A 23,003-nucleotide genomic window follows, 5' to 3' on the forward strand; every position below is an offset into this window, starting at 1 on the left:
CCGTGTAAAATGGTGAAATGAAATTGAATGTCAGAATGTAGCGACGTACATGTTTCAAACGACATATATTCGCTTTAATATTAATTCACTCTTTTATATTCTTTTTCTTGTGTCTCCTCTTTTGTCTCTATTTTTTTTTAGAGTACCAAATATTAACTTTCTGAAAAAGATTACTTTTTTCTACTTGACGTTTTTAACTTTTATCTCGATGTACGCTTTCTCATTTACATTTCACATTTACCGTACGAGCAGTACGGTAATTATTGCAAATTACTGTTAGCGCAGATTTACAAATTAATCGATTGATAAACCTGATTGGTCTGAAAAATAATTGAATTCCCCGCGACAGAGCGGATCATTTTGTTTGCAACCCACGGGTAAATCAATATCCAGCGGGTAAATTTAAAACGCTATCAGGTTACAATTAACTTGCCGTAGCTCTCGAAGGGGAGGTCTTAAATCACCGTGTCGAGTATCGACTATCGACATCTTAGACTGACACTAAGAATCGCGCGTTTGCTGAAGGACCGTTTAAAAAGTTACAAACTCATTAGCCCGCGCGCGCAGTCCGGCTATCCGGCGAGGCGAAAGGCCACTCGAAACCCTTGTGCACCACGGAAGTTGGTAAGGATCGGCGCGGGAGCAACCGAATCCCCATCTTAATAGAACGTCATTCCAGATAAATTGCAGGACGCCGTGGCCTACGAGGTCGCGCTTAAAGGACCATGGAAATACGTGAGGTGAATTTGGTTACTGGTCTTACCGAGCGGATGAAGGTACGCATGGCGGGGGTTATACGAGTCGACGAGGTATCGGCCGTGTAAAGAGCCATCGTGACGCAATCTTTTACCTCGCGACGCTTGAAACTGATCCTATCTGATAGGCCGGCCCGTAGCTTTTGAACGGCATAAGTACGTTATCCGAATCAAAGAGTCTAAAGAAAGATCACTTCGCTACCGTGTACGTCATTCTGTAGACGATCGATTCCTTCGTTCGGTGGTATGTCGTGCCATTTTCGACATCAACTGCAGAACGGATATTTGCGTGTTGTATTTTTATCGATATGATAAATATTACCCTCGACAACAGACAGAATAGTATCGCACGTTATTCCGGGCTGAAGTTCTTTGGTATTAATAAATCGGGCTATCAAGAGAGTTACGCGAAAGCCAGACACGTTATCGGTGACATAGATTCTTATCTATTATTAGCCGCGTCTCCGTCGTCGTATCGATATGTTCTAACGAGGATGAAAATTACATGAGTATTGTGTCTTTTGGCACATGCACAAAGAGAATCTCGTAATAATAATAACTCGCTGTGGGAGCCACGAATAACACATTCTACAAGTCTCAATCTGTAGGAAAGATTACAATTTATAAAAAAAAAATATATATATATATATATATACATAAGTTTATTATTCTAATATACATTGAATCTTTTATTTATACGGACAATGTTTGGATAATTTGGATCATTTAGAACATCGATAATTTAGGATGTTTAGCGATTAAGTATTAATCACTAAAATTTAGAATATTATTCAATATCAAATGTTATTGAATATCAATGATGTTAATTCAATACTGCTCAGGTTTATTATATTAATACCCACTACTGAGGTTTAGCTTATATTAATTACATTAATATTGATGTAATAATTACTAAAACTATTTTCGTTGTTGCATTTCTATCTAGTTAGTTTTTCGTGGTAAAATCTTTTTTTTCCAAAAATAATATTGCATGCGTATTTTATTCAGGAGCTCATAGCATTAGTCATGTCACGTTATAATGCTGCACTCATACGTCAGTGGACAGATTTGCTTTCTCAATCAGATTTACAATATGCATACGAATTGAGGAAAAATGAATTTTTGTTGAATATAATTTGCCGAAAAGGTATCGCGCGCGCGCGCGCGCGCGCAAGAGTTAACGCACTTTGTACCACAAGCTACGTGCGCGATGTTCGGCATGTCCGCAACGTGAAAACTTAATCGCATTGAATCCTCGTTTCGGCATCCGTTGCGGGACGCGCCGGGCGGTCGGCGTTATCGGCGCGTCCTCGCGCGTACCATTTCCCGCGCGTCCGCGCGCCGATCCCGGCGCCGCGCCCGCGCCGGAAAAAATTCGGGTCCGGTCGTTAAGCCGCGGTCGCAAATGCATTTAAGCATTCGCCGTTGTTCAAGATCCCATTGAGCGCCGTGTCAATATAAATGTAAATGTCATTGGGAGCCGTGCGAGCGCATACATTGACGGTCTCTGGAGGACGATTGCTCGCGGAGAATATTGCAGATGCCCGTATGGGACGTCCACCGCAATTGAATTGCCCTTCGGATTGGAACGTATAGAAATGTGTACGGTCGGCACTTTGTTTCGCGTATCGATCGTTCACGACCATCGGGAACACGGGATCCGCAGCGAGCACGCTCTCTTTCTCTCTTTCTCTCTCTCTTTCTCTCGCAACGCCGAAGAGCGCGCTCCAATTGATCCGGCCGCGCGCCGAATCGCACGTCGCGCTACGCCGCGCCGCGTCGCCCGGCGTTTTACTGCGCGGGAGATTTGCAGATCGCGAATTAGCGTACGTCGACACGTTCCGTTGGCGACCTTTCGACAGGCGCGTCGGCGTCGATAACTCGATTTAGCCGCGCCCACGCCTGTGTTTCCTCCACGTTTCTAGAAAATCGCGCGCGCATTACGATAAATTAAAAGCCTGCCTCGCGACGCAATCGGCGGGCGCTGAAATGCGTTCGAGTTTTTCCATCAACGCGTTACACGCGACCTCTCGAGCGACGTTTTCATTGTCTTTGATTCCGGATAGGGCATGGGAGGCAAGCATGAAACATTGGAATACAGCGAGATTTGCAAGTATAGCTATAAATAATATTATTGCGTATTATTTATTCAACTGTTTTCATTCGTATTGCATCCGGTGGAATAATAAACTGTAAATTTGTAAAACTTAATTTCGCGTGGCCCGATGTCGGCTACAAATCTCTGCGATCGCGCGCTCGGCGCTCGGCGCTACGCGCTGTGCGGTTTTTTCCGCGTTATCAGTAATTAAAAAGGGCGAGAATAGAGTAAAATGAAAAATATGGCGCAAGTGGCAGTCGTGAAATATGAAAGCTGCTTGAGCCGCGCTTTTTTCCACCCAGCCGGCGCTTATCTACAGCTTTATGAGCGTTATTCGATTTTCGTGCGTGCATTGTTCACCGCGGAGCACCGGAAACAAAGCGTTATCTTTAAGCCGAAACAATGTTCCTCTCTCAATCTGCGCATGAAATAACCGGTTGCAGCGATCCGCTGGAATCGCCATCATCGATCACGTGTGTGATGTATGCAGCGATATCGACAGCGAATCCCTTTTTAACACAGACGAATGGTCCTCGCCGGTGAAACCAGCGGATTTTTTGCAGATTTTTGCGCGTAGTATTTGTCGGTTGATACACGCGCGTCACGAAATCGAGCGTAGCATCCGATTTAAATGTATCGATTTTGCTGATAGCCTTCAGATGTAACGCGGATGCTTAGGTTCGGAGGTACCGGGGATATATGTGAATATTTCGAATCTGCTGCTAAGCCCCGAGCTATTTGTACCTCATCCCCGTGGGAACAAAGTTAACTGTTGCCTGTATTAGACGCATTACGAGATCGTCTTCTCACAATTAGGCAATATAATTTAACGCTGCGCTCACGACCAAGCTATTTATGCCACGCGCAATATTGTTAAATATTATATTCACGCTAATTTTATTTATAAAAGTAGAGGAAAAAAAGATGTTATATGGGTATTATTTATGCAGTTGCAAGAGGCCTTTAATCATGTCGTGGATAATGAATGTTGCGCTTTTCATAAATAATGATTATAAATAAAGCCTCGACTCGATATCGGAAAATATGCGACACGTATTGCCTTTAAAATATATGGAGAATGGATAAACCACATTTTTCGTGTAATTCGTCAAAATATGATCAAATGGACAAAGCTATGTTAAATACTGGTTTTAATTATTTCTGACGGTATTAATGAAATCTCATATAGGAAATATAAACAGATTATTAATAGTTGACACTCGATAAAATTATTGGACTGGCCATATTAAAAAGCCACCATCGTGATATTATTGCATCGTTAAATTTAGCACGTTTAATCTAATGCAGAAACATAGAATATAAGCAGTTTCAGAAGAACCTTCTAGAACTATATTTCGTCTATTTAATATTCAATTGTCGTACATTAATATATCATCGTGAATAGAGCAATGGAAGACGTTGAATTAGTCAAGAATAAATTAATCAATGAGAGTTTAGCGTACATACTGACCATTCACACATACACAGAATACACCACATAACGGTTTAAGAAAGATATTAATTCATAAATCACTCGGTAAAAAGAGACCGAAATTATTCCCTTAAGGAGCAGGTAGTCAAGTTGATTTACGGGTTTCCATGAATCACCCGACGCGCCCGAGCTTCTCGTTAGGAAAAAAATGAAGAGCGCGCACGCTGTTAACGCGGCCGGGAGAGAGAATTCGAGACACTCCGTTTCATGCGCTCGGAAGAACGCGGAATATTCGGCGAACCGTGCAAAAAGAATGCGCGAGACTGGCGGGCGGCAATGCCGGGTGTTACGCGAAAAGTTCGCGTTTGCAGCTCGCACGCATCTTCGTCGCTATTAACATTTCATCTGACGAAGAAACGCGGCTTGCGCCCCCTTCCTCCCATCTTCGCCCCTCCGCGCTCCTACACCGCCGGGTCTAGATAAGGGGATGCGCGCATGCTGGTACGTGTTCGGGATGAGAGAAGAGCATGCCGCGACCCAAGAAATACCTTCCGCCTCTTCCTCGAAGGTTGGCGTGTGCTGAGTCTGTTCACGAGATTCTGCGGGTACGCAAGTTGCCGCAAGGGGCTTCCTTCACCACCAACTTGGAAACTTATGCTGACTTCGGGCCAAGCGGTCGTGCCGAGCGGTGGGCGGCAGAAGAGAGACGATACTTTGACACATATTTTATTTAACCGAGACATAGTTTATGAAAGAAAGTATACAGGTAGTACTGGCCAGACAGGGTCGTAATGAGTATTTCATTGAATCCGAAGGAGCAGCAATTAACGTGTCATTTACACTGTTAGCCAATTTCATTTTTTGCTGCGAGAGGAATTTCATTTTTCTCCCGCCTGTTCCCTTTACGTTTCCATTAATAATACCGGTAATAAGATATCGTTAAGAAATCAAAATGATTGAAGCAAAATTTAAAATATAATAAAGAATTGTAATTACAGATAAATCCAGAAAAGATTTTAGTTTTTATTATTTATTCTTTACATAATATATTTCTGTGATATTTGTGTGAAATGATTTACATCACACATTCCGAATGTACAGTTATTAATTAATGACTAACACAAAAAACGTAATTCAACTATGGCGCTTATAATGGATTATTTTTAATATTTTCCACTTGATGAGAAATATTTAATTGTTATTAAAAGTTGTTGAACAAAATTATTTATGTATATACATAAATCAATAAAAAATTTCATCTTATCGTTTTTATTATGCGTGTACATTTCATCTAAAAATTATTATTTTACGCTGTTTTATTTAGTGATGTGCGCCTCCTTTTTATGTTTTTAAAACGGAAATTTATTTTCTTTTGAGATATTACTTTACATTTATCTCTGCCACATTCTGAATTCATATCCGTTTGTTGAATTTATTCCTTTAAATATGTGTATACGTTTATATTATTCACTAGAAGAAGTAACGATTATACCGGCATATATAATATTCATGCGTCTTCTTTTCTAAACTATACCTTTACGTGTTAAATAAAAAAATATGTGTTTTATTTATTTTGATCAAAATTCGCGGTTGCGCAAGATGAAGTCTGTAATGTACTAAGTCGATACTTTGTAAATTCTATGACTACAAATTGTAGAGAGGTTGTGAGAAGCTTTAGAAACTTACCCCTTCAACCCGAAGCGAACTATACTCCGCTGCGGAAAAGGGCACATTACTTTGATTCATCTATTATTTAATGGGGGACGCAAAAAAAGTTAGAAAAAGGAGAGGGAAGAAAGGGTGGTAAGTTTAGGACAGGACATAACCATTTTCGCTCCTTTACGATGGCCCCGCTTAATTTGCTGCGCGATTGCCACTTCTGCTCTTCCGCGGATGAAGACAGCTCCGAGATCCAATTTTACCTAGTTTTTCAACCTGTCGGTACCTTCGGAGTTAGTGCCTTTTATTCCTCTGCAGATCTTATCCTTTCCCTTTCCACTGTACCGTTTTCCTGACCTCGTTGCACCTCTTCACCTTCCCAGTCGTCCTCCACTTGGTCGTCACGTTACTTTTGTTCGCAACTTGCACCTCTCTCTCTCTCTCTCTCTCTTTCTCTCTCTCTCTCTCCCGAACCTCGGGAGGAAGATCCAGGCAGTGTATAAAGAGAAAAGGATTAACATGGTTGAGTGTAAAATTAAATTTATTCCTCTGCAGATTTCCGCAATATCCTTTAACCTCTCGAGATTCGTATATCTTTGTAGCCGTTGCGAATCTGCGCGACTTTGACGTATTTTCCAATAACTGAAGAAGATATTAATTAAATTTAAAAGCTGAATACGAGGTGCAATTAGCGGAACTCTAAGGCGCACAGAATTATCGAAGGTTATTTTGAGTCTATAATTGTAAGCAAAAGCATCGTTAAAATAAGAGGAATTGCTTTATTTCTTTAGTTTGGACATTAACTATGGAGGAATACGATTTTTTGTTTTTTTATTCCCCCTCTGTAATTAATTAATCAATTTGAGTTTTAACGGGCGGGAGAGGGAGGGGAGAAGGTAGATGTTCACCGATTTAATATGCGAGCGATACGCGCGAGTTGAGCATTTTACCTCTCCGGCCTTTGCCTTTTTAATCCTCTGTTGAATTTTATCTCAGTTGTTACGGCCCCCGCCGCTTGAATTAGTTAAAGAGCCTATCGGAAAAGTGGCGACAGACCGGAACGAACCAACTTGGGTAAAACACTCCTTTGGGTGTATAAAGCTGTATTAGGCGTCGTATCTTACTTCGTCGTTGCAACTTCCTAGTGTCGCTTGGAGACTCACGGATCCTTCGGGGATTTACATGCGGTCGAGAACCATTGAGCGAGACAAAGTGAATAATCAATGTGCACAAAATTATGTTACGTACTATGACTTTCATTATTTGCGGAGAATCAGCGTTCCCGCGAGCGAGAATTGTAGAGATACGTTGGAGAAAATACACGCGGAAATATTACTGTCAAACGGATACGTAGCATTGCCGTCATACGCATTTTGAACAATGAAGTTAATCCAGCCAAAAGTGTTGTACAGTTGGGCTGTAGCAAGTTAATGCCCATCACAAAATAATACCGCTGGTTTACAAAAGCATATAATCTTCCTTTATTTTTCATTGTCTTGTGTTTTAATTTATTTGATTCGATAATCGAAACAATGAGGAAATATTTACATTCAAATGGAAAAATTATTAATCGTACAATTTCTTCTGCTAATAAAATATTACATTTCTAGTGACTCTGATAATTTCTGTTATATCCATTTTATATTGAGTGCACTTTTTGTATGTTGTACAATCACGGTTAATATAAATCATGGTTAATATAAATCTTGAGAGATACACAGCAAAGTCTCGATAACAGTTTTATACATATTTAGACTTTTCTTCTATCTGTCAATTAGATCATATTTTATAAATGTAGAAAAAAATAACAAGGTTATTGGCAATAAGACTCGATGTGACAGATACGATTTCACGAAGGTATAAGACAAATGACAATATTTCATAGAAGCGCAGCGAATGAAACACAAACGCGAATAAAGTAACAATAATTTGGTGAGGTGCCTCGATTTTTCAACCGGGTTCATTATTCTTTCTTGCGACTTCCTTCCCTTTTTTTAACGTTCCTTCTGGTATTCTGGTTTCTTGATAAATAGTTCTTGGCAGTTTGACCTTTCGATGTGAATTCACGAGAAAAGACAAATCGATTCCGTTCCCTAGTGACCCGATCGTCTGTAACAAATATTACATCGTTCGATAACCGTCTACAACGGTCTTTTTTGGGTTTTCTTCGCTTTTTTTTTCAAGAAATAAAGAGTCGTGCATTATTAACTGTCTTGAATCCTGTGTTCTTCAGCCAGCGACGGCTAATCATAGCATAAACTTAGCGTGATATAAAATGACAATGTCACGCCGTATATAAAAATTGTTCAGCTTACTCCAACAATGATAACACTTTCTCCATTCGCTCCGCACACAATGCAATCCTACGTGGCTGTGTTACATCTCCACGTAAAGCGTAGGTTACGTTTCACGGAGCTTACGTGGCGGAACGTAAAGTAAATACCGCAGACTTGAATAGTCTGAACTGCGTAAGCCGGGCGTAGCATGCCGCCAGCTAGCACGTATGTATCTACGTCGCTATCACGATGAAAGGCAGAAGCTCCGAAAAGCTGTCTCCTGATTGCGCGTAACCGCGCCCGGCGCCAAGATTGGTCCATTAATCTTACCACGGACGCACGCGATATCGCAGTTTCATGAAGAGGCTACGTCCTAAATAAATGCCGCCGCTCGAAACAGCGGCGCCATAGTGCAGAAAATGCAGTTGCGCAATTGCACAGTGATGGTTGCACCGGTTGCCGAATGAGAAAAAAGAAAAAAGAGAGAGAGAGAGAGAGAGAGAGAGGCAGAGGGAAAAAAAAGCGAAGCGGTAGAATGGCTCGTATGCGAACTCCAACAATGAAACCTTCCTTAGCAGTACACTGTTAGCGAAGCTCGAATGGAACAGCGGTCGTGGTCAATGGATGGAATTCAGTTATTCAAGTTTGAATGTAACAAAAAAGTTGAAAACTCGATAGAATCGCAAAAGAAAAGAATTATAACAAAAATATCATGAATACGTTGTACAAAAGAATACGTTCCTCTGACTTTTCTCGTATACTTAATGTGTGTTAAGTTAGTCAGGAGAAATTTTATATAGCAATATTATAAACACATATACGTGTACCAAAAATAAATTTTAGGCGTTTTAGTGAGACACTTATACATTCGATGGCAAACGTTTGCAAAATATCGATTTCGTGGAGTAACGACTCTTCGTGTAACAGTTTCAAAATTAAGCGTTTATTATAAAGTTATCTCGTCGAAATTATCATAAATTTTTTTGCGTAAAGTCAAAGTTAAACGGAATGAAATATTTTGACAGATTTATGTTCGCTATTAATTTATTGCAACACGCCGCGCAATTATTCGCAGTTGCTCGTAATTGTAATTTCAAATTTTCACTTGCGCGCGAAAGGACACAAAACATGCGTATATATTGGCTTTTACAAATTTACATTTCCCTCGTGTAATCTACTACTCTCGTGCTCATAATGCAAGTAATTTTACTCTCTGTCATCTGCGAATGTAATTATCCTCAAGTTGCTCCGTGGCTCGCATTTATGAGACGCACGAAGTTATATAACTATTGGGGAAGCACCGTCACTGAACATCGTTAAACTCGCGACAAACGGTTGTCATAATCTCCAAGTTTAGATAGTTTCGTCACCTCGAATTCGCTGGAAAATATCATAACGTTATCACGCGTTACCATCCACAAAATTCGCGACGATTCGTACACCCACTGACCTGTATTGCAAATATACACAATGTACGGTAGCATATATTTTATGTTATTTTTCCCTTTAATGAAAATAAACTATTTAATCCTGGATGAAATGTATAATTTTTTTGCTAATGGATCCGGATATTTTAAAGAAAGGGATAAAAATACAAAAATTTTAGAGGAAAATGTTTATTGCATCTATCCGTTATGTTGACGCCAGTTCTACAAGTGTAACATGCTAGAGACTATAAACAGACAACATTTTGACAAAACATCCATATATTTTCCAGTATAAACGTTTTTTAAATGTAGCAAAGCAGAATTTTTCATGGAAAAGCTTTATTTTTGCTCAAAGAGATTTTTCTTACAAAAAAAAAAAAGAAAAAAGAATAAGAAAATAATGAGAAATCTTACCATATCACTAAATTAAAAATTACATTTGGTATAAAGGTACAATAAGTACAATGATTATCGGTTGAAATAATTAAATGTATTTATTTTATAAATATAAGTTTAAAAACTTTACTCTCTGATTCGCTCTCTGACCGCAAGTTATGATGCACTTGCGTGTTTCGATTCGCTTTTTTTGATATCGACAAATTTAATGACTGTGCGAGCCACAGTGCGTGTCAGATTTATTTTTCAACCGTATAAAAAAAAAGCACCATGAGGCATTTTAAAACAACGCGCTGTAATTTTACACTCGTCAGAATTTGACTCGAGTCGCCGCCGCAGTCATTTGACATCCTACCTTTGCAAAGCGCAACGGGCGAATGTATGTATATGTAGAAGGATGGTTGAACGAGGTCGCATCGAGTTTCCTTCCTAACTTTCATCCCCGATCGATAAATTTTACGCTGTACATTATACATTTTTTTTGTGAGGCTGTCTCTTCACCATTAGAACAGCCAAATCGAACCGTTAGGTGTTTTTTTTATCGGCTATGAAAAATCTCTATAAATTCTTTAAGTTAATAATTTAACAAAATTCGTGGTTCATCATGCACGTGAATCCGCAAATTCTTTCATATAGATACAACTTCTTTTACGTAGTAACAGATTAACACAGTCTTATGACCGTCACGTTTTTGATATGATAAGGAGGAAGATAAATTTCTCATAAGTCTCATAAGTTGTGCTGTCAAAGTGACGCGCGTCACTTGTGAACGGCGTAAACGATGTTACTGGCGACGTATGACCATGTTCATCGCGTGTCACTTGTCACTTCGATGCACCATCTCGCACATAAATCTATGGAATTGTTTCAAAATGACATGTTGCGGACCAAATATTGCTAATATGTGTTGTTATATCTCGCCCAGCGCGGCGATTCGCTGTTATATAAGTGCTACCAATTTTTCTAGATTGACTACCAATTTTTTTAAATATATATTTATCGTGTACTATGAGAATCGGATAATTAAATTCTATTCTCAAATATTAAAATTCAGATTTTTGTAACTGTATAGGTATATTTACTCCCAAATATATGCTTTTGTAATGAGATAACACAAATAGATCCTCCGATTTTAACGGTATTTCGTTATTTTGTAGAATGTAAAGGGGGGGTTCAATTTTATTCTCGTAAAGAGAACTCGACCTTACAAACAAATATTCTGAAAACGGATATGGGTTCAACACTGTTAGCGTAGAGCAGGTATTCTCTGCAGCAGAGTACCCGTCCGTTAATCGAGTTCACGATCAGAGTACTCGAAATCACGGGTTCGATTTAATGGATTTCGATTAAACTGATTCGCGAACATTTTTGATCTAATCGGATTTTCGATATGTTTCAACGTTGGCACGCTCTACGATTTCTGATACTGTTTCGCTGTTGATATATCGTTGTTATGACAACCTCGTGCAAACAATCGAGGCTTGCAAAAATTAATTTACTTCGCTTGATATCTGAAAAATGAGTTGAATACGCGAGTATTTCCCGATGTTTTAGTAATCGGATAACGATAGAAATAGATCAATAGATTCGGATGAAAATTGATAGATGAAGAAATGAAATTCTTTACCAATTGCTGTCTTAAATTTCTGCGATAGCCAATCTGTTGATCCTCTAACGTTCCTCGCGCTTTCTTGTGTTACAGGGCGGCAAGCGAGGAATCTGGGATTACCGGGACAGACATCGGGTCATCATCACGGTACGCAGGATGCATCATTATCGGACAGTTACAATAACAGTGAGTGACCATACGTTGACGAGCGCAATCCAGCTGGAAATCACTGGCAAAAGCCGCTGGATCCCGTGGGATGTTGCGGGAATGCACTCGATGTCGAAAATCAGACTCGCGTGGCTGCACGTTGCGAGTGTCAACCGGGACCGAGCATTATCGTCCTTGTTGTTTGCGTTAAAGGCCAAAATAAACTACGAAACACCAGCGCTTTCGCGTTACGTTTAACGGTCGTTGCACGTGTACGGGACGTCGTGCGTGTATGTGCGCGCGCGCGCGCGTGCGTGTGTGTGTGTGCATGTATATCGCACGTACAGGAGTCGCGCGGGCACCTCGTGAAATGGGCCATTTCGCGCCTCCGCATATCCGCTTGCTTGTAAAATAACTTTCCCTCTCCTCTCCGCCGCACGATTCGATTCTTTCCCCGCACACCACGAACCTCGGGCTCTTTTCGATATTACACCGCGACGATAAACTCGCGGTGGGCTTATCGCCGTATCGGGCGCGCAGATTGTTTTATATGTGTATAATCTCTATTGAAAATAATCCCCTGCCTCCCGCAATACGTACGCGCGCGCGCGCGCGCGCGAGTGTCGTCGCCTGGCAATGGATTTTTATACCGTCCGTTTTTTGTGTCACATATCGATCATTACGAAACGCTGAGCGCCAACAAGTTATTTTTTGTCGAATCGCATGGCTGCATAATGCAGGTAACAAGCCTATATTGCTCGATGGATAGCGTACGTCAAACGTTGGTGAAGTAATAAAAAGCGATATCTGCGGTGCAGAGTCATTTTAATTTTACGAGCAGTTTCGTTACTGCGTATTAAAGAATGACATATGTATAATCATTTAGAGCAAAGCAATTTTCTGTTATCGTGTGTGTGAAACGTGACCGAATTATTATTTAGAGCGAATCGAAAAACGGCGTTTTTGCTATTTATATTATAGTTTAATTAATATATATAACTGAAATGCAATGAAAGCGATATTAATACTATATCCATTATTTGTTTTTGTGCACTTTAGAATTTGATTTGAGTCTTTTTTCGAGTTTGATTTTTAAATGGAAATGGATGAACGTGTTTAAAAAAGAAAAAGGTCGATTACCATCGATAATTTTATATTTGGAAATGTAATCCGATTGAATATTGGAAGAACAGGCTTCTATTACAATTATTGTACCTTTCATTAGTAATTACAAAAATGGAAGAGCATGATCCTATTCCGCAAATACAGTTTGAATATCGAATAACTATCGCGCGGATATCTGTATATAAAGGTGACTAAATATTAGATTTCTATTTTTCGTTTTATCTGGCATGATTTTTTTAATGCCGCAGCTGCAACACTTTTACGTATTTTATCACGATGCTCCACATACCGTGTATACACGATTACCGTGTCGACAAACATGAATTCTCGTTGGAGAATCTTTACAATTATAGCGGATAAATTTTATAAATAGGTACTCCGTGAATCAAAACGAATTTTTTTGCCGTTTCGGCATAGTTTAACCATTTGCATATGTCTTACCGGTCGATATTAGAGAAGCATCCGGGATAGGGGCGGTTCGACGAGCAGTCGTCAAATTCCGACGTCAGATAAAAATATATCAGCTGCGTCACAAAAGTCGGATGAAATCTCGCCCGGTTCCGCCACATCTCACTCATCTATACCCCTCCCCTATCCCTGCCCACCCATTTCGCCCGCTATCACCCGCCGTTGCCCTCCTCGGTTCTCCCACATCCTCGTCTTCCTCGTCAGGATTCTGGCCTGCTTTTTTTTTTGTTCATCGCGAAAATCCGCGACGAAACCTCCGCGCGGAGAGGAGAAGTTTCGATATGCAGTGGCTCTCTAAGTGCCCCTCCCCCGGCCCCTCCGTCGCCATTCTACGTCCCCTTCTATTTGCCCGTTTCCGCGTCGATCGATATCACCGACACCCGTGATTCCGAAGCCGGGTGCCGGCTTTCGCAGCGGGACGGAAGGCAGCAGAAACGCGTGGCGAGACGCAACGTCGGGTGTTCCATGGAACACGCGCGAATCATTCGTCACAATGGTGACGTGCTGCCGCTCGGCTTACCGTCCCCCCCCTCCCCCCTCTTGCTGTCCCCCGCAATTTCTCCCGTTCCTAGAGAGAAGTCTATCGCTACGCGCGCGTTCGACGTTTCCTTCCTTCCTTCCTTCCTTCCTTCCTGCCTGCCTTCCTTCCTTCCTTCCTTCCTTCCTTCCTTCCTTCCTTCCTTCCTTCCTTTCTTCCTTTCATCCTTCCTTCCTTCCTTCCTTCCTTCCTTACTTCCTTCCTTCCTTCCTTCTCTCCTTCCCGTCCGATTTCCCGCTCCACCTGTTTCCCCAACGAAGAGAATTCCCCCTTCGCCCCAAATGCGATCTCACCGTCGTGCGCGCCGAGACTAATCGGTAACATGGGCACTCGGGAAATCTTACGATCTGACCAATTCCCCAGGAAAAGAGGAACGACAACTCTTACGCTTCAGGCGAAACCAACGTTTCTTTGCGACGTTAATTTGCGATGTTTCGCCTACGTAGATTTCTCGCGAGATTTTTAATATAGATGTTCTTTACATTGCACAACCACTATTGCAATCGGCGGCAAGAGTAGAGGCAGCGTGCATTTGTGTGCACGAACAGAATCTCTGCGCATAAAATATACATGTATTATTTTTATAGACACTTAATTGTTTCTTGCAACATAACATTATAATTGATTATTAAAATTTTATTACTTTTTGTTTTTGACATTTTATTGTGGCGTATATTATAACGAGGACAGAGAGCGAGATAATTTTATGTAGCTGCCATTATCGAATTCCAACCGAGGTGAAGCGAATTCACTTTACAGCACGTGACCCAAAAAAGTTTTAATCATATCGCATTAATAACGTAAACTAATCAGGCACCAGTTAGACTGTTAATTAACTGTCTCGACTGTAGGACGGATGATGAATAATTTAATGTTTACGGTTCGTTTGCACCCTAATCAACCGAGTCGCCTGCGTTAAGCGGGCAATGTGGGAAGTTGGGGTTGTTTAGATAAACCAAGGAGATGGCATTATTTGGAGAGAAGTTTACTCGTCGTGAGACAATCAGATTCGTAACTAGACCTCGCGCTGTGAATAAGAGCTGAATAAGATCCGGCTGTAATTTGCGGAAATGAACCGATTGTCATCTCACTGATGTGCATGCGAATGGCGATGTAAGCCGGAGAATAAACAACGCTGACGGAATAAACAAAGGCACAATTTCTATCTGCCGGCAATGTAATTGTTAACAATATTGATAAATTCTAAATGAAAATATTTATGAAGATTGAATCATTTTGATTAAAATTAAAACTAACATTTTTATAAGATTAAATAAGATTAATTAATATTAGTGATACACAATCTTTATGACGGTTAATATTAAGTGAATATTAATCCATACTTTATATAATTATTTTATATTAATGAAGAATGTTATAGAATGTTATAGAAATCGCAATCGTATTGTAATACAAAAGCGAATTGATTTTAAATTTTCAAAAACGCAATACTAATTTACGTCTTGATCATCACGATCATGTAGTATTACGCGACGCAAAACTTGAATAACTTCAAAACCGCGAAAACCGGGGGTATACCGTATTGCAAGTAATATTTGTCCTCGTTAAGAGGCAAAATCAAAGGCGATAAGGGAATAAGGGACGGAGTTAGACCGAGTATAAGAAGACCGTGCTTGAATCTTAAACTAACCGGCACGACTATACCGGCACATTTCGGAGACGAAGTGCTCAGGCGCGGGCATGAATATGAATGAGTCCGCGGGGTGATATTCTGAAGTGCGAAATAAAATAATTTCCTTCGTCGTAGCTCGCGGCTTCACGTTGCCGCGGAATATGCACGAGGCAGGCACGGGCATCATTGGACGCGCTGGAGGCGAGGAGAAGAGCACGGGAATAAAGTAGATACCGCCGACGAGTGACGAGCGTAGGAGAGACGCGTGAGATCCGCGAGTTCGCGGAGCCAACCCCCCGTTTCTTTATCGCCGCGGCGAACGACGTTTCTCTCGCGACGTTTTCACGGCGCGATATTCCGTCTGTCGAAATTTCCGACGGTGCAGGTCTGGTGAGCGGAGGGTGGTGGCGAGAGACGCGTGGTAATGCGACGCGTTCGCGCGGGAGAGAGAGAGAGAGAGAGAGAGGGGGGGGGGGGACACGCTGCGAGTGGTGAATAGTTAGTAAACGTTAAGTAACCGGCGCTGTATCGACCTGCCAAGTGTGTGCATATCGGATTTCTGCGACTGCGGCAGAGACGCTGGCGGCGGTGGTGGTAGCGGCGGCGGCGGCGGCGGCGGCGGCAGCGGCAGCCCCCGAGGCACAATTCAACGAGATATTACATTTAAACGGGACTTTATTTACTCAGCCGACTGCGTTACTCCTTATATGCCACGCGGTACGCGCGCTCTTCCCATCCCCTACGTCTTTTCTCTTACCCACTACGCGTTTCCGTACCAGACGACACTTCCTGAGGCTATTATCCAGCGTGTCGCCTGTTCCCATCTCGTTTCCCCGCAGTTATACCGCCTACAAATCGCTACCAGATGGGGAAAATTGAATTAGTCAGGGCCACACTTGTAATTATAGCCTGGTCACCCATCTCGACCGCTCCACCACGGTCTTACCGCTGGTCTTACCACCGTCTCGCTCTTACTACTTCCGTCCGACTTACCGCGCACGTACGGGACCGCCGGTAATAGCAGTAATTTTTCCTACGTTAATTTCATGCAAAACTTTCCAGCTTCGGTCGTCGTCTACATCGCGAATGGTCGTTCTTTCCCTCTCTCTCTCTCTCTCTCTCTCCTTTTCCCTTTCTTTCTCTCTTTTTCTCTCTTTCTCTATTCTTTTTTTTTTATTCTTTGAGCGCAAAGTGAATCTGCACGCGCGCCAACCGGAGATGGCAGAATCGGAGCAGGAATATTAGAAATATTGGCCGAGTATATTTTTCGCCGGAGTCACCCCTTCCGCAATGCCTCCGAGGGGTGGTTCCACGTATATATGTCACGGGGCACCCTTAGTGGTTCCCAGCCGTGCCTCTGGAGTGCTTTTAAAAATAATGAAGATCACTTTCTCTGCCCTGTTATTTTCTTTTTATCCGACCTCCCTGCTTCGTCGAGCTTTCCTTTATTGCCTGATTTATCGTTTGACGTTGCAGTGTTAATATATTTTCCGTGGGATTAAATCCTGAAATATGACGACTTCGAAACCGAGGCTGCTTACAGTTCTAGCAAGAATGTAAGAATTTGCGAGAAAATGACTAATAGCACCGCCGTTGAAACAGAGATATCTGAAACTTTTCTGCGCGATAAATAGAGACGGGATAAAGAATCCCTTAATTTATAGAATTTTTAATATTTCAACGCGAGTCCCTCGCCGCCCCTCTCTTCTTCATTAGATTACATGCTAAGAGATGTGATGGCAAAATTTAATGACGTTGTTTTTCTTCTTATATACACCAGTCTCTTTATCTTCTCTTTGTTTACACAATTTTTATCCTCTCTTTTGAAACATTGTAATTACAGTCGGTATTTTAGCTTACAAATGTCAGTGAAAAGGGAAGTTTATTATCCGAGAAAAAGCAAAGAAATTCGAAGAACTTTGAAATTATGTGATATAACTCGGTATTGATGATTAAATAGTAATTATTCCCCATCTTATAATTTTTCGAGCGTGAGTTCGTTAAGGTGATCTGGGTGTAAAGATCTCTGTGTTTAATATAGGAATGTTCACGTCGTGTTTACCGCTTGGTATATAATACTTGTCATGGAAAGAGCCGGAAGAACAACAATGCTCGCTCTGAAGAGGAAACTCATGACTTTCATAAGTCTTTGTGCGTTTTCCGAGCGAGCTACCCGAGCACGGGCGCCGCTGCAACTTGTTAAAATTCCATCGTGATTTCCGCGCGAAGCTGCGAAGGTAGAAGCACGTCGAAAGAAACGATGCCAGCACTCGGATAATCTCGTGGCACAGATTATTGAGCACGTTTCGCACAAGTCCTTTTCCGTTTACTTCAGTAAACCAATAAACTCTAACTTCATTTCAGGTAAATCCCTACGAGTTTCATGTTCGAACTATTCGATCGGCGAAGATTTTCTTATCTGAAAGGCTCTTGTCGAAGCGTGCAAATCGACTGGCTGTATCGGTGCGAATATTTACACTCGTCTATTCAAACATTGCTGCAGCGTAAAGTTAATATTTTATATGCGAGTATTTTTTTCTTTTAAATACTTTTACTTCATATAATTTATGGCATGTGGCTGAGAAGAGAGAGATATATCGTATACTACTATATATGTGTACACATAGTTTTCATCTTAACACGTAATATATATTCTAATAATGATTGTTTCGAAGACTGCTACATTGTTTTATCGTGATGAGATCGCAATCAAACCGAAGATAGTTATAGTTTCGTTCTGTCGTCGCGTCTCTCGTCGCTGAAAACCTACATTCAGCGTGAATTTCATTGAAATAGTTTGCAGTAAAAGTTTATTATTCCCGATTGAAGAGCTCTCCACCGGGGTAGGGGTTCGTATGGACGTCATGCAGCTTTAACCGTTTCTCGAATATCGCGCGTTTTCAACAGACGAGGGGGAAAACTTCTCTCCCTCCCCCTCCCCCCCGTCACTGCCCCGTTTCTTCCGCCCTGACAAACGTCCGCAATAGCGCATAGAACAATCGGCAATGTTATCTCGCGTAAGATCTTGCTTGATCGAAATACCCTAGCGGAAATAGCCGGTCCAACTGTTAACTTCTTCCCGTCTCGCCTTGAACGAAATAGTCTCGCCCGATTCGCCTGGCGCCCGCCCTTGCCGCAGTTCGCTGCAAAATGCAGATACAAGCCGGCAGTCGAAAAGCGGGGCGCAGTTTGGAAATGAAATTTCGCGGGAATTTATGATAGTTTGCACAATAAAAGTTACCGTAGCTATCCGCGCAATCGTATCCCATGATAGAAACTGCGGTATAACGTATATACATAACGGAATATTCGTTTTGCACTCGTCGGGCCGTACGATATGCCACGGGATAAAAATATACGATAGAGAATAACAAATCGCAAATCAGTACGCGGCATTATTTCACGTAAACTGTGTTACTGTGATTAATTCTGAGTCCGCTGTATCTGCATTTTTAAACTTACACGTGTTTTTGAGAATATGTTTATATAATCGAAGCAATATTTTTATTAACGTTTCACTTGTCTTCTGAAATTGTTTTATTTGAAATTTCAAAATGTTAAAAGTTTAAAAAGTTCTACCGTAAACTCAGTTATGGGTCATATTACGATATGAGCATTTCATTGTAACTCGTTACAATGCGATAACTATATGCTTTAGGCACTTTAATTATGCTGTTCAGAAATTATATTCGGTGTAATGCAAGAAAAATTTGTTTTAATATTTCTAATTTATTGCGAGCAGAATGTAATATGAAAGAGTTCTACAGCCCGTGGTTTCTTTCTAATTGTGTCGAAGGGAGTAATCATTATTGTATAAGCGGCGGCAATATGGCAACAAAAAGCGAGGAGGTAGACAAAGTGAGGCGGGAACTTAATGAGAAACCATTGAATCACCTTTGGCACCGAAGTCTACCAAACGCTATTGCGGTTTCCGGCGCGGTTAAAGGTGATGAAGTGTGCTAAGAAAACACCGAAGTGCGCCGGTGGAAACGTGGATAGACAGACGTAGGGGCAGGTTGCCTCTGAGGCAAGAAGCGTGACCCTTAATTTCGTTTCTCGTTAAATCGTTCTTTAACGAGAAAATAAGGCCGTCTTTGAGTCAGAACTCTCGAGATACAAAGACGCGATTTCCCTGGCGCGGGCGGTATGTACGTTAATGTCGAACGAGATGGGACGTAAACGTTCGCAGATTAAAACGTTCTCTCTTTGTCGCAGCTGTCACTGATAGGATTCCGAATTCTATACAATTTGTTGGTATATTCTCCGACATCTCTTAAAAACACGTGCGCGCGTGCGCGCGCACTTAAGAGTATTCAAATTTAATCTCATATAATTCTTAGCAAGATAAATACGCAATTCGCCTTGCTAAACGTTCCGCGTTTCAGATTTACATGGTGATTAAGGTGACAAGTATTTTAAGATCAGACAATATAGTAAATAGCTCTCCTGTACACATTTCATGGTTATTGTTATCTCCGTTTAGATAATACGCGACTACCGAGAGCTCTACGTTAAATACCTATTCCAAAACTGTTCGCGCAGGTACGTGCGATGGCAGAAATTCATATTCATTAACTGCGGACTGTTATGCACGAAATTCACGGTATATCTAGTATGTAATGTATTGTGTCTTTCGAGCGGAGCCGAGTCATGTTATTAAGCACTCCGTGCCATACCGACACATGGGCTTACCTTAATCAAAGCTTGTTAATCAGTTTGATAACGACTTTCCGAGGACGTGCCTGCGAATTCCAGCAGTTTCACTCGATTCTCACTCCCATTATCATTAACACGTTGAATACTCTGACGGCCATTATGACAGTAGCATGTCTCGTTGATGCGCGCATAAAATTTAACGCGCCACATTGTATCACGCTGTACCACCAATCAAGTTGAGACAACGAGCGTGCTTACCCAGACCGGAACTTCGGGAGTATATAGCCTTCAAGAAATTTAAAGCGAAATTTGAAAGCTTGAAAGTTCATTGAATCAACCATGGGATGGCGCATTTTTCGATAACGATTATGCAAGACGTAAGAATTTTTTAGGCCACATTAAAAGAATTTTCAGTCTCATCTTCTCGATGCACAATATAAAAACTCTCATCTCAACGCTTGGGGAAAGTTGGACCTACAAAACCATTTACTCTGACATTTTACCATCGCAATGAATTTCAAGTTGCTTCAAGCGCGTTATTCGTTTTTTTTTCTCTCATTCTCCGCCGTCGTAGGCGCGACAATTAACACTGCGAAGTGTTTTATAATAAAGCACTTGGGGGCATAATTAACACTGTCCTGTATCCGAGCTGTCGCGCTTAAAAGACCTAAAAGTAACTCAAACTTATCTCGAAGCTTGTCTCTCTCTGTACTGTCTTTCGCTCTTTTCCCTCAACGATATTTTCCACTTCCCCGTCACTGCTGCCTTCCTTCCATCTTTCTGTTTCCCGTTCTCCGCGAGTTCTTTGTGCCCATAAATAATTCAGATGCTCGGAACGCCGTAAAGACATTAACGAAGGTAAAAGCTTTTAAGGGAGACCAGCCTGAATCCTGAACTCGTTATACTGCTTTAACGATAATAACTCTGCAATCAGGTCGGACGCGATGCATTGTCTAGACATGCGTGCAAGCGTGCCAACATCAAACGTTTGTAAGTGAATAATAGTCGAAGTGATTAATCAAGTGCTTAGCTCGCGACAGGTTTATCTTGATCAGATGCATGGCACGCAGAAAGGAACATTTATTAACATGAATGATGCCGAAGCGAGTAATCGTCGATGTTATTTCATTCCCTGCATTTGAAAACTTAAATATTTTCGTATTCCTTGCTTTTACTCGATAAAATTGAGTGACATGAGACAAACAACAAGTTGGGATTAATTTAAAATCATTTATGTGAATATCTTTAGGAAAGTTTCGAAATTTGCATGATTTAGAAAAACGGTTGATTCATAAAACAATAATAATAATTCTATAATTTTAACTTTATGAAAAACAACTTTGAAGGGGAAAACGGTTATTTATTTACTCTAATAATGTGTCACATCTTTCATAACTATTATTTCATTTCACAATTACACAATTACTCAGCAATGAGTATTAATTGTTTCTGCGCAAAGTAACTCGTAAAAAATATAAATGAATAGTAGGAGCTTATTTTTTAATTATTTTACGCAATAGTCTGTTTTAGAGAAAAATGACTCGTAATGGCTGGGACAATAGTATAGTAATTTAACAGATTATGATAAATAGATGCCGGTTATATTAATGTAATAAAGATTACGTTGGCTCTCCAGGTTACAATATTTTCTATCTCCATCTATATCACCGGATGCAATTTCGAAAAGGACAACAAATTACTAATCAGACTTAGTTAACTCAGACGGTCTCGTTGCAACTTTGAGATCTTAAATTGAATTTCCTCTATGGGGAAATCTCCATATTTCTTGCGAGTACAGAGCATCTTGAGCACTCTCAATTTATAACTGTACACGTTTAGGTGTAATAACGTTGAAATATCAGAAAAATAGAAACGAATGCAATAAACAAAATAAATATTTTGTCCTAATTGTTAAGTTATTTTAATGATTTATTTTATCTTTATTCTGAAGTATCTTCATTATTGTTGCAGACTCCGAATTGCCCCGATTCGCCGAGGAGATCCAAAACGTGACAGTAAGCGTGGGACGTGATGCCCTGTTGGCTTGCGTGGTGGATAACCTACGACATTATAAGGTACTTTAAATTAAACTATCTTTATTACTTTTTTATATATGTCAGATGTCATATAGAATATGGTTAGCTCGAATTGTCTTTCCATTAAATTCATCGATTAAAACCGTTTGGAAAGATTAATGGAACAACCTTTGATATTATAAGATAACATGCTCGAAATTAAATTTCTCCTCCGTTTCTGTTCCACGTGTGTCGGATTTCATGTGAAATACCGTTATCGTATAATTATTCACGTTCTCCCCGGAGCGAATTCGAGCCATCGATTGAAACATTTAGAAAAATTGAGGTCGCGTATCTATATCTACTATAGTCGAAAATGTCAGAGTTTCTATAAGCATTTTCTTCTGCATCACTATTTTCTACTCAATTCACATCGTACGGAATGAATATAGGACAGAAGAGATAATTGCTAATACAATTACACGAAGAAGAAGAGAAGAAGATATTACATCTTACGAAGACGTAACGTAATGGCTTTACTGTGAAAAACACGTTAGCATACCTAGATAGTATGTTATCATATGAAGAATCCAATACTTGGTTAAAGCTGTCTTTAGATTTAAAAAAAATCTGATGTCTTTATAGTATTTTTTATGTCCTGTATCTCGACATAAGTGTGTATTTTAATATATATATGTGTATATTTTATATATGTGTACTCGCTCACTAAAAGGTTGCGACATTTTCTTTTAGATCGGAAGAGCACACG

General features: G+C 40.7%; 1 protein-coding gene across 8 annotated transcripts in view; it reads left to right on the forward strand.

The window, feature by feature from the left end:
* Nucleotides 1–23,003, forward strand: part of LOC105458068 (neurotrimin) — a 165,515-nt gene that overhangs the window by 117,997 nt on the left and 24,515 nt on the right. For 6 of the 8 annotated variants that reach the window (XR_975484.1, XM_011703125.1, XM_011703124.1 and 3 more), the window contains exons 2-3: nt 11,746–11,838; nt 22,191–22,294. Coding sequence is in view for 7 of the 8 variants with exons in the window: in XM_011703125.1 (XP_011701427.1) it covers nt 11,746–11,838; nt 22,191–22,294 (197 nt within the window). In the remaining variant the exon portion in view is untranslated. The remainder of the gene's footprint in view (nt 1–11,745; nt 11,839–22,190; nt 22,295–23,003) is intronic. The other 2 variants (XM_011703128.1, XM_011703127.1) reach the window with 1 other exon arrangement.

Source organism: Wasmannia auropunctata, unplaced genomic scaffold (genome assembly GCF_000956235.1).
Source record: "Wasmannia auropunctata unplaced genomic scaffold, wasmannia.A_1.0 LD334721.1, whole genome shotgun sequence".
In the NCBI taxonomy this organism is placed as follows: Eukaryota; Metazoa; Arthropoda; class Insecta; order Hymenoptera; family Formicidae; genus Wasmannia; species Wasmannia auropunctata.